The 13,384-nt window shown below is 45.5% G+C and overlaps 1 protein-coding gene across 1 annotated transcript in view; it reads left to right on the forward strand.

Moving 5' to 3' along the window:
- LOC106613915 (solute carrier family 53 member 1) overlaps window positions 1-11,803 on the forward strand; it is a 95,821-nt gene extending 84,018 nt beyond the window's left edge. Inside the window, exons 11-15 of the mRNA XM_014216697.3 lie at window positions 270-464; window positions 10,679-10,845; window positions 10,937-11,076; window positions 11,206-11,427; window positions 11,571-11,803. Coding sequence (XP_014072172.1) covers window positions 270-464; window positions 10,679-10,845; window positions 10,937-11,076; window positions 11,206-11,427; window positions 11,571-11,631 — 785 coding nt within the window. The 3' untranslated portion in view covers window positions 11,632-11,803. The remainder of the gene's footprint in view (window positions 1-269; window positions 465-10,678; window positions 10,846-10,936; window positions 11,077-11,205; window positions 11,428-11,570) is intronic.
- Window positions 11,804-13,384: the final 1,581 nt, after the last annotated feature.

The following is a 13,384-nucleotide window of genomic DNA, read 5'->3' on the forward strand; positions in this document are numbered from 1 at the left end:
GTAGGTGTATGGCAATGAGTCAAAGCACTGGGACTACAGCTAGCTAGTCCACAAATAACCTTGAGCTGTCTCTCAGTGAGAAGTAGTCTCTGTGGAGCAACCTGTGTGAGTCCAACAAACCCATTCCATTCTAACAGAACAGTTCAAAAGGTCAAGCTATAAGAATGGTTGATACCGAAACCATATACATAATGAAAATATGGCTGTGTTTGATAAATGTTTGAATGTTTTGGTTGTTAAAATGTAATTTTCTCCCCCATTCCCACTAGGTGATTACACATGCCACAGTTACTCCTATGGTCTCCGTGCCATCATCCAGTGTCTGCCTGCTTGGTTCCGTTTCGTGCAGTGCCTCCGTCGGTACCGAGACACCAAGCGAGCTTTCCCTCACCTGGTCAACGCTGGCAAATACTCCACCACCTTCTTTGTGGTCACCTTCGCTGCACTCTACAGCACCCACAAAGGTAAGGAGACACACCTAGCTTTCTGAGCCAGTTGGACAGGAAGGGGAGGAGAGAGAGGGAGAGGAGAGAGAGAGAGAGAGAGAGAGAGTATCAAGGAGGATAAAGCTTGTCATTCTCCAGCTCCACAATTAGCCGCTGATTAATCTGGTTCAGAAGTGTTATCACAAAAGAGGAAGTGTACATAGACATGGACCTCAGTCTCCAAATGCATCCCTTCAATATTCTGCCTTTGTGCTATCTCATATCTTGGCTGCATAGATGTTTGTCCAAGTGGATCATTTCAAAGCAGTTTGCTAAGCGGTTTTTGCCATTTCATTATTTATATGCTCGTCCATCGACAGTTATATATTTATTTGTGCAAATGCCAGCTTTTAAACTTCCGCTCAACCTTTGAAAATGTTAAATGTTACTGCACAGCATGATTTTTGCTTCATTTTTCTTTATACATTTAAATCAATGTTTGTGTTTCTTCTGTAACCTGACTGTCCATTTGGCTGTCAGTTTGGAGGCAGTGAGGAGGTTTTAGGTTCTTAGGAAATGAAACCATTAAGGCTTTTTCCTCCTCCAGTCAGTCGGTCCATTCCTCTTGTCTTCAGCCCTGTGGACCCTGGACTAATGAGCCCTCTTCATTTCATATGCTGTGTGAAGACCTGTTTCATCCCCCCCCCCCCCCTTTTTAACGGAGAGGTAGAGTTGGGGGCGTTAAGTGAGAAGGGATGGAGGGAATATCCAGACTACCATACCCACTTAACCCACAGTCTTTCAACTGCGTTGGCATGGCTACCAAATTGAGAATTTACAAAAAGTGTATGCACAGGGTTTCCATAGATATTTGAAGTATGTTCTTCATAGTCATTAGAATCTAAAAGAGATGCATATGGGTTAGACTATTAAAAATATGAAAATACTTATCAAATTGTCCAGTCCATTGCTCTTTATTGTTGCTAGACTCAGTCTGAGTCACAGTATACAGTATATGTTGGTATGTCTGCTGTATGGGCCTATCGACTGAAGTCTAGCCAGATGTGAATGTGGAGGTGAGGTGCATCTTGGCCACAGAGTTTGACAGTTCTGTTGTGACATACAGTAGATGGGATAGATAAATGAGGCCTGGACCCAGTGGACCGGAGCCTAGCACCTAAATTACAGAACATCTGTTTCATAAGCAGAACAGAGCGCCGCACAGCACACATGATGATCATCGCTCAGTATTGAATCATGTTCATGCCTGGCACAGCGGTAGTAAATCAGCATAAGAAATGTTGGCAGGGCTCCCAGGTTGTGTATGGATATATCACCTTCATTATACATCCACAAAGTAGTGCTCTGTTGCTGCCTCATGACCTCATTGATTCCAGTATTACACCAATACCACAGAGAATTGTGCTATATTCACATTACAATAAATGTATAATAATGCAAAAGGGACTCAATGCAGAGGGTAAAATGTACCCTGCTACTAGGTTTTACGATATAGTAAAGGAGTTTGATTCATTTAAATGCAGGTTAAAGACTGAAGTTGTGCAGATACAGTTTTGGCAGTCCTGTGAATAGATGATTGCAGTAATAATAATCTATAATTAAATCAAAGACCGATGCTGTGTATGTTGTCCCAGCTGATGTTCCAGGAAATGTAGAAAAAGGACGAAGGGATTACCTGACTTTAGAGTTTAGAGTCCCCAGCTCCACAGGATATTGAGCCTGACAGTATGGTAAAATACTTTATTCAGGATCAATATGGCATCTGCTCTTGTACAGTAGTAGCTTAATTTAATTTAAATAAAATAAAATTTTATTCGACACTTGCTTCGTAAACAAAAGGTGTAGACTAACAGTGAAATGCTTACTTACAGGCCCTTCCCAACAATACAGAGAGAAATAATAGAAAAGTAGAGCAAGTAATAATAAAAGTAATAATAAATACTCAATGAGTAACGATAACTTGGCTACATACACAGTGTCACGCCCTGACCTGAGAGAAAGGGTTTGTTTCTCTATGTGGTTAGGTCAGGGTGTGGGGTGGGCATTCTATGATGTCTATTTTGTGTTTGAAGCAGAGTATGGTTCCTAATCAGAGGCAGCTGTCTATCGTTGTCTCTGATTAGGAATCATACTTAGGCAGCCTTTCCCCATCTGTAGTTGTGGGATCTTAATTTTGTACTGCTTGTTAAGCCTACAAGACGGGACGGTCGTTATCATTGTTTATTCTTTTGTTTGTAGTGTTCTGAGGTAAAAATAAATACACGATGAACACTTACCACGCTGCGCTTTGGTCCACTCCTTTTGACGATCGTGACAGAAGATCCCACCACCAAAGGACCAAGTAGCGTGGGCCGATGGACTGGACATGGGAGGACATCCTGGATGGCAAAGGATACTGGACGTGGGAGAAGATCCAGGCCGGAAGGGATCGCCTTCCATGGGAACAGATGGAAGCAGCGAGGGAGGTACAGCAACGAGATCGACAGGCAAGGCAACAACGGAGGCCCGAGAGGCAGCGCCCAAAACTGTTTGGGGGGGGCACACGGATAGATTGGCTAAGGCGGTTTTAAGACCTGAGCTAACTCCCCGTGCTTACCGTGGGGAGTGAGTGACTGAACAAGCACCGTGGTATGCGGGGATGCGCACTGTGTCGCCCATGCGCACTCACAGCCCGGTGCGCTCGGTACAAGCTCCTCACCGTTGCCGTGCTAGAGTTGGCCGTCAGCCAGGAAGAAGTGCGCCGGCTCAGCGTATCTGGTCTCCAGTGCGTCGCTACGGCCCAGGTTATCCTGCGCCTGCTCTACGCACGGTACCCCCCGTTCACCAGCACAGCCCAGTTCGTCCTGTACCAGCGCCCCGCCCTTGCTGGGCTACAATAACCATCCAGCCAGGACGGGGTGTGCCAGCCCTAAGCTCCAGACCTCCAGTGCGCCTCACGGCCCAGTATACCCTGTGCCTGCTCTGCGCACCCAGTCTCCTGTGCATCTCCCCAGTCCGGTGAGACCGGTTCCAGCTCCACGTAGGAAGCCTCCAGTGATGACCAATGGTCCAAAGCCTCCAGTGATAATCCATGGCACGAAGCCTCCAGTGATGATCCATGGCCCGGAGCCTGTAGGGATGATCCATGGCACGAGGCTTCGGACCATTGATCATCACTGGAGGCTTCCTACGTGGAGCTGGAACCGGTCTCACCGGACTGGGGTAAATAGTGTGGTCTACAGCTTATCATGAGGTACTCTAATTCAGAAGAGCAGAACCTCAAGACTTCCTTAATATTAGAGATCGCGCATAAGCTGTTGTTAACAAAGAGACACACACCTCCTTCCTTGAACTTACCCGACGCTGCCAGTGTGTCCTGTTGATGCATAGAAAAAACTGCTAGATGTATATTATCAATGTCCTTGTTTAGCCACTACTCTGTGAAACATAGGATATAACAGTTGTTCAGGTCCCGTTGATAGGATAGTCTTGAACGGAAATCGTTTGTTCTCCAGTGATTGTTTCATCAGGGTGCCCGCACATCGGCCTCTCTTACGCCGCCGTTTTCATTTCCAACGCTAAGAGATTATGGCCTGGTCTGGGGTGAGCAGTATGTCCTTTGCCTCCGACTCTTTGAAGTAGAAATCTTCATCCAAATCGAGGTTATTAATCGTTGTTCTGATGTCCAGATACTCTTTTCAGCCATAGGAAATGATGGTGGAAACATTATGTACAACAACAGTTAATTAAGATCAGCACAAAAAACATAAAATAGCAGAATTGATCTGGTGGGAAAGCCAATTATTGGCCAATAGAGTGTGGGTGGGACAATGGATCAGGTAGAAGACATGGACTAGGTGAGAGACAGAGGGAAAATGTTCCTAAAACTAAAAATACACTGCTCAAAAAAATAAAGGGAACACTTAAACAACACAATGTAACTCCAAGTCAATCACACTTCTGTGAAATCAAACTGTCCACTTAGGAAGCAACACTGATTGACAATAAATTTCACATGCTGTTGTGCAAATGGAATAGACAACAGGTGGAAATTATAGGCAATTAGCAAGACACCCCCAATAAAAGAGTGGTTCTGCAGGTGGGGACCACAGACCACTTCTCAGTTCCTATGCTTCCTGGCTGATGTTTTGGTCACTTTTGAATTCTGGCGGTGCTTTCACTCTAGTGGTAGCTTGAGACGGAATCTACAACCCACACAAGTGGCTCAGGTAGTGCAGCTCATCCAGGATGGCACATCAATGCGAGTTGTGGCAAGAAGGTTTGCTGTGTCTGTCAGCGTAGTGTCCAGAGCATGGAGGCGCTATCAGTAGACAGGCCAGTACATCAGGAGACGTGGAGGAGGCCGTAGGAGGGCAACAACCCAGCAGCAGGACCGCTACCTCCGCCTTTGTGCAAGGAGGAGCAGGAGGAGCACTGCCAGAGCCCTGCAAAATGACCTCCAGCAGGCCACAAATGTGCATGTGTCTGCTCAAACGGTCAGAAACAGACTCCATGAGGTGGTATGAGGGCCCGACGTCCACAGGTGGGGGTTGTGCTTACAGCCCAACACCGTGCAGGACGTTTGGCATTTGCCAGAGAACACCAAGATCGGCAAATTCGCCACTGGCGCCCTGTGCTCTTCACAGATGAAAGCAGGTTCAGACTGAGCACATGTGACAGACGTGACAGAGTCTGGAGACGCCGTGGAGAACGTTCTGCTGCCTGCAACATCCTCCAGCATGACCGGTTTGGCGGTGGGTCAGTCATGGTGTGGGGTGGCATTTCTTTGGGGGGCCGCACAGCCCTCCATGTGCTCGCCAGAGGTAGCCTGACTGCCATTAGGTACCGAGATGAGATCCTCAGACCCCTTGTGAGACCATATGCTGGTGTGGTTGGCCCTGGGTTCCTCCTAATGCAAGACAATGCTAGACCTCATGTGGCTGGAGTATGTCAGCAGTTCCTGCAAGAGGAAGGCATTGATGCTATGGACTGGCCCGCCCATTCTCCAGACCTGAATCCAATTGAACACATCTGGGACATCATGTCTCGCTCCATCCACCAACGCCACGTTGCACCACAGACTGTCCAGGAGTTGGCGGATGCTTTAGTCCAGGTCTGGGAGGAGATCCCTCAGGAGACCATCCGCCACCTCATCAGGAGCATGCTCAGGCGTTGTAGGGAGGTCATACAGGCACATGGAGGCCACACACACTACTGAGTCTCATTTTGACTTGTTTTAGGACATTACATCAAAGTTGGATCAGCCTGTAGTGTGGTTTTCCACTTTAATTTTGAGTGTGACTCCAAATCCAGACCTCCATGGGTTGATAAATTGGATTTCCATTGATTATTTTTGTGTGATTTTGTTGTCAGCACATTCAACTATGTAAAGAAAAAAGTATTTAATAAGATTATTTCATTCATTCAGATCTAGGATGTGTTATTTTTTTGAGCAGTATATATTAATATGAAAAAAGTGTTAACGCTAAAGAGGAATAATAGACCTGCCGAGTAGGTGAGAGTAAAACGACAATGAAAATGAAAGAAAAGTTGAACTAGTGTGAAGGATCATCAGATATAAGAGGAGAAAGGAGAGCAGAGGGAGGGAGGGAGGGAGGGAGGGAGGAAGGGAGGATGAAAAGAGGGATGGCAGCAGTGGAAGAGGGGAAGAGGATGGACTTGCTCGAGGAGAGTGAGCTGTAATAACCTGCCTGCGGCGAAACACATCTCTGGCGGATGCTGCTGGAATAGAGATGAGACCCAGGGCCAGGCCATGGCTTGCTGACTGAGTAGGATTTTGTTGTCTATGGACACACGGAGCTGCCAGAACCACTGCATAGGAAAGAGCTCAAAGTTCTAACACTCCCCAAACCAACTAACAGGGTCATGATACCCACTGAACTCTGACTCAACCCTGTTACAACAACACTATCTCTCTGGGACATGCTGCCTATTATGATCAAGCATCATATTCAGTTGTAGGTTGAGTTGAGATATAACTACCGGTATCTGTAATGTAAATCCATATCAATAGAAATTATACTCCAACCAGGCAGGTACTAATATCACTACACAGACTCACTATCTCACTACCAATCAGCCATGTGAATTCAACACGAGGCCACTTTCCCGAATCAATAACCTTTGTTTGTCTTGCTAGGTCTCAGTGTCTGATTGGATAGGCTCTGTGAGGAGAGGGGGGTGGTGAAAGTGATGGGGCAGGCAGGTAATAGATTCTTTATCACCTGCACAGCAGTACAAGACAGCCCAGGCAGGCAGCACCGCGGCAGATAACAACCCAAAGACAGATGATTGCTTTTCCCGGGTTCCCAGGTGCTTATTATTACCTTCAATGGGAGGCCTGTCCTGAGCCTGTCATGGCAACGTTCCACTCTTAAATGACTTTTAACCGCTTAGGCGCCTGCTAGACACAAACATTTAGTGAGCGTGACAGAAGCAAGTGACCGCTGTTACCCTCTATTGAGCTCCAGATCAATGACTAGCCACCCACGCTAGACTAGACCCTGATGGACATCAGTCCTACAGAGCCCTTGAGGCCAACCAGAAAGGCTTAGTGATGGACGAGTGGTATCTTATGTGATCATATTCAATGTTTTTTTATTTCAGATCTATCATATCAATTCAAGTGAAATTGTATTGGTCGCATACACAGATTTGCAGATGTCATCGCAGGTGCAGCTAAATGCTTGTGTTTCTAGCTACAACAGTGCAGTAATACCTAGCAATAATACAATTTAAATAAACAATGCAAACATAATCCAGATATTTTTTTCAATACATTTCAGTACGTGCAATGTCATGGACTGGAATATATATGTATATGTATATTATCAATCTACACACAAGTATTCAGACCCTTTTCTATGAGGTCAGGTGCATCCTATTTCCGTTGATCATACATTTAGGTGTTTCTACAACTTCATTGGAGTCCAGCTGTGGTAAATTCAATTGATTGGACATGATTTGGAAAGGCATACACCTGTCTATATAGGGTCCCACAGTTGACATTGCATGTCACAGCAAAAACCAAGCCATGAGGTCAAAGGAATTGTCCATAGAGCTCCGAGACAGGATTGTGTCGAGGATACCAAAACATTTCTGCAGCATTGAAAGTCCCCAAGAACACAGTGGCCTCCATCATTCATAAATCGAAGAAGTTTGGAAATACCAAGACTCTTCTTAGGGCTGGCCGCCCAGCCAAACAGAGCAATCGGGGGAGAAGGGCCTTGGTCAGAGAGGTGACCAAGAACCCGATGGTCACTCTGGCAAAGCTCAAGAGTTCCTCTGTGGAGATGGGAGAAGCTTCCAGAAGGACAACCATCTCTGCAGCACTCCACTAACCAGGCCTTTATGGTAGAGTGGCCAGACGGAAGCCACTCGTCAGTAAAAGGCACATAACAGCCCTCTTGGAGTTTGCCAAAAGCCCCCTAAAGGACTCTCAGACCATGAGAAACAAGATTCTCTGGTCTGATGAAACCAATGGTCTGATGAAACCAACTATTTGGCCTGAATGCCAAGCGTCACGTCTGGAGGAAACCTGGCACCATCCCTACGGTGAAGCATCGTGGTGGCAGCATCATGCTGTGTGGATGTTTTTCAGCGGCAGGGACTGGGAGACTAGTCAGGATTGAGAGAAAGATGAACGGAGCAAAGTACAGAGAGATCCTTAATGAAAACCTGCTCCAGAACGTTCAGAATGTTCAGGGGTTAAGGTTCACCTTCCTACAGGACAACGACCCTAAGCACACAGCCAAGACAAAGCAGGAGTGGCTTCGGTGCAAGTCTCTGTCCTTCAGTGGCCCAGCCAGATCCCAGACTTGATCCCAATCAAACATCTCTGGAGAGACCTGAAAATAGCTGTGCAGCGACGATCCCCATCCAACCTGACAGAGCTTGAGAGGATCTGCAGAGAAGAATGGGAGAAACTCCCTAAATACAGGTATGCCAAGCTTGTAGTGTCATAACCAATAAGACTTGAGTCTGTAATCGCTGCCAAATGTGATTCAACAAAGTACTGAGTAAAGGGTCTGAATACTTATGTAAATGTGATATTTCCAGGTTTTTATTATTATAAATTACAAACATTTATAAAAACCTGTTTTCACTTTGTCATTTCGCTTTGTCGTTTTTCAGTTTCTCGCTCCCAGCTTTGAGACACCTGTACAATCCATCTGTATCTGTAATTGTTTGTTGATGCAGTAGTTTGGTGGTGTTAGGATGCTCCAGTTTTCCTTCATTCCGGATTTACACATTTTGGGACACAAGTTTGTCCTGCAAACTTTAATGAGTATGTAATGTATAATGTATGTAATCCCAATTGCCTGCTGTGAACATATCAAAAATACTTTTTTAAAGGAGACGTAAAACATTTAAGTTTGAAGGATAAATCTCATCAGGAAATATTTATAATATTAGTAATATTGGGTTAATGCGGGGACACGGTACTGGATGAGGTAGCCTGATGCAGAACCCACTGTAGGGTGAGAGCAGGGCTAGAGGGACCAATGTAATTCTTGGTGAAAAATGTCCCCTGTTACTTTCCTGGCGCCCTGGTGGCAGGAAGTGGGAGGCATTGACCATGACGGATGGCACTGTCCCTGTCTCAGCCCTGCTGGAGTCTGTGTGTGGACAGGTCAGACTGTGTATCTAACCAGTCTGTCAGTGCACACACAACCATGCATGCACACATTGGAGCATCGTCTTGGACCAACAGGCTCCGAGACAGCTTCTACCCCCAAGCCATAGGACTGCTAAATAGTTAATTAAATGGTTACCCAGGCTATCTGAATTGACCCTATTTTGTACTGACTCTATGCACACTCACAAGACTATATATACACACTGTATGCACACTCCCTCACGCACACTAGACTGTCACTCACCACAAAACCCACACACATTCACATACACTACATATGGACACAAACACATAACACACACGCAAGCACGCACGCACGCACGCACACACACACACACACACACACACACACACACACACACACACACACACACACACACACACACACACACACACACACACACACACACACACACACACACACACACACACACACACACACTTTCACACTCATCATAGGCTGCTGCTACTCTGTTCCTATTTTACTCTTGTTATAATCTATCCTGATATATGTACATATATCTACCTCTAATACCCCGTGCCCATGCACATTGATCTGGTACTGGGACGGGACTCCCACCCTACACACACACACACACACACACACACACACACACACACACACACACACACACACACACACACACACACACACACACACACACACACACACACACACACACACACACACACACACACACACACACACACACACACACACACACACACACACCTGCTGTTACTTACTGGTCATATTCCTTCATGGGGAAAAATAACAATACAACAGACTATTCTAAGACGCACAGTAGACTTACCCAGGAGATTCACCATAGTCATTTTCAGTCAGAACTCTCCACCTGGGTAAAGGAGGCTGGTGTGAATAGTTGGGTGTGTATAGTTGGGTGTGAATAGTTGTCAGAAGAGTGGTTGCGTCACATTGCGTGACGTGTCTTCCAGGCCTGGGTGTCCTGTTGGTGTGTGAGTCTCTCAGTGTCAGGCCACACTGTTCTGTCACAGCGGGGGAGAGCCCAGAGCCCAGGCAGATCATAGAATACCTCAGTCATCAATAATCCCCCAGGCATTCAGGCTGTCGCTGGAGCAGCATGCGAGTCTGGCCCAGTCAAAATACACAGCTATGACACAGGGAAATCAACATGACACGACTGCAGAGCTGGTTACCACTACACATTCTAACTGGCAGTATGTCAATGTTCAAGACGAAATTAGAACATAATAAATATACTTTTTATTAGTAGTGAATTGCCAAACTGAAGGACACATCAACATGTTGTTTCAAGAGCCTGAATAGTTTACTAAGAATTAGCATGACATTTTCCATCCATGGTAACCTGTCTCAGTAAATGTAATACTGATGGTCGAAGTTCACCCTCTGCTGGGGTTAGTGAAGACCAGAGACAAACGTTTATGAACAAGCTGCTGTCTCTGTCCGCAGTTCAAAGCAGGCAACTTATGTGTTCTTCTTAATTATCAAGGTATATGCACACAGATTGGGCAAAATGTATTTATTTTACTTTATTTAACTACCGGTATACAGACTAATGATGGACTCATTTCTTTGTGTTGTGCTTCACAGAACAAAAGCATTCCGATGCAGACATGTTCTTCTACCTGCTGATGGTGTTCTCAGCCGTCAGCTCCCTGTACACTCTGATCTGGGACCTGAAGATGGACTGGGGCCTGTTTGACCGTGGAGCAGGGGAGAACACCTTCCTTAGGGAGGAGATTGTCTACCCACAGAAAGTGAGCGTCACACACACATAACCTGCATAAACGCACAGCCCGGCACACACACACTCGTCCTCTGACCTGACTTCTCCGTTCTATTTCCCAGGCGTACTACTACTGTGCCATCATAGAGGACGTGATCCTGCGTTTCGCCTGGACCATCCAGATCTCCCTAACCACCATGACCAACATCCCCTCTGTGGGAGACATCGTGGCCACCGTTCTGGCTCCTCTAGAGGTGTTCAGGTGGGTTACAGTATCACAGAGCTGGACAGACTACTTCTCTATCTGTCTCTCTGCCCCCCCCCTCCCTCTCTTTCTCTCTTTCTCTCTCTCTGCTCATTATGTTATACCTCATTCTGTATCCACACACAGGCGTTTTGTCTGGAACTTCTTCCGTCTGGAGAATGAGCACCTGAATAATTGTGGTGAGTTCCGTGCCGTGAGGGACATCTCGGTGGCTCCGCTGAACGCTGACGACCAGACGCTGCTGGAGCAGATGATGGACCAGGAGGACGGAGTCAGAAACCGTCAGGGCAAGAAGAGCTGGAAACGCAGCTACAGCCTGTCTCTACGGCGCCCCCTGCTGTCCTCTCAGTAAGAACCTCCTCACACACACGCACAGACACACACACACACCAAAAATACACATAACTTACGGCCACATGGCCAGGAATCGGTATATGTTAGCCTTGTGTTTGTCTGACAGTATCCATGTGTCTATTCCTTCTCTCATCCAGATCATCCAAGAAGGACACCAAGGTGTTGATAGAGGACACGGATGATGAGGCCTTCAGCTGAGCCCAAAGCACCAGCTCAACAACCCCAGTGATCACTCCATCACAGAGCTGCCTCACACACACACACACAAAACACGCACACACACACACACATGCACACACACACACACAGGCAGACACAGGTAGACACACAGGCAGACACAAACATACACACTAATACATACAAAGAAACACACAACAATTCAGTGGCACACAAACAGATTAATTTATTCAAGCACAATGAGGTGGGATTCACACACACACACACACACACACACACACACACACACACACACACACACACACACACACACACACACACACACACACACACACAGTTTTGAGTTATTCAGACAAAGAGGGATACACACAGAAACATATTTGAAAACCCACCAAGCACTGGGATTTTCCTATCAGTACTTTTATTTTTTAACAGACTTTATGTTGATACTTTTTTGTTTGTATATTTGTTTTTGTAGTTCTTTGCCATTTTTTGAGATGTATTAGAGAACAAACGACTGTTTACATGCATTTATTATATTAGGATCAACAGGGAGAAGAAATATTTATCAAAAAGACTAATAATAATAACAAGCCTGAGCATGGACTCTGGAACATTTACCACAGCATATCAACAACATCAACTGGTTTCAACCTGTTGCTTCTTTTTTCTACTCCACTTACTGGGTTGATTTTGTTTATTGAGTTGTAATAATAAAGTCAGTGTAAAACCCTGGCGGCACTTGCAGGAAAAGTGCATTTAATACAAACAAACAAAAACAACTTGTACAAAAATATAATTTAAACATATTTTAGTCTGTGAAAGTTGCTTTGTATATTTGTTCATGTGCACTACTATGTACTCCATGTATTATTTAGAAGGAGAATAGCTCAAGCATCTGTGCAATGATACGTATGTGTTTCTCAATGGTGGGAATGTTGAATTAGACTTATGCCGTGTTTTCTAAGAGCTACTGTTTCCCCTCTTGTCCTGTGTGGAAGACTAAGAACACTTCAAGTGGCTCATTCTCCCTCTCATATAAACTTTTCCTACAGATCAGTTAGCCAGCCCATGTTACAACTTCAAAGTTCTGCAAAAACAAACAAGTCAATTATCTAATTAGCTTAGTTCAAGTGCCCTACATGTTCATAACTGTACTTTGCTTTTCTGCTAAAGCGTTATTTTAATGTTGTTCACTCGCATAGCATCAATCATCTAGCTAGCCTGAGAAGAATAGTCTGTTTGTTGTACTGTGCAGCTGAGTTGAGATGTCTGAGAGTCTCGTGCATTTCTCTACCCTTTAAGAATACTTTCCCATTCTCTCTTTTTATTGCTCAACAACTAAAACAGCACTGTGACCATTTTTGATTGCAGTGTTTTCTACTGATTGTGTGGGGCACTTTGTATTTTTTCTGTTGTTCTGCTTTCTCAGAAGCAGTGGAGATCAGCGAGATCAGCTGACAGTGATCAGGGTTTTCCACTGGGGTTCCTCTGACTGTAATACCGCCCAAGTAGGTCATGTGGCATCTTCACAGGATATTGATTTCGTCTGCTGAGATGGGTTTTCCATAGGAGGGATGTCCTGGCTAAACAGGAGATCCTCATCTGTCATGTCTGCTAGCACTTTCACTATCCAAATAACAGTCCACACCCTGACCTCTGTCATTTTTCCTCTGAAATATCTACGGACTTTACAACATAGCTGCTGCATCACCTCTTTGAATACAGAATGCATGCGTCATGTACAGTATCATAGGCCCTGGGACTCTGCGTG

This window comes from Salmo salar, chromosome 10 (assembly GCF_965601325.2).
Source record: "Salmo salar chromosome 10, fSalSal1, whole genome shotgun sequence".
In the NCBI taxonomy this organism is placed as follows: Eukaryota; Metazoa; Chordata; class Actinopteri; order Salmoniformes; family Salmonidae; genus Salmo; species Salmo salar.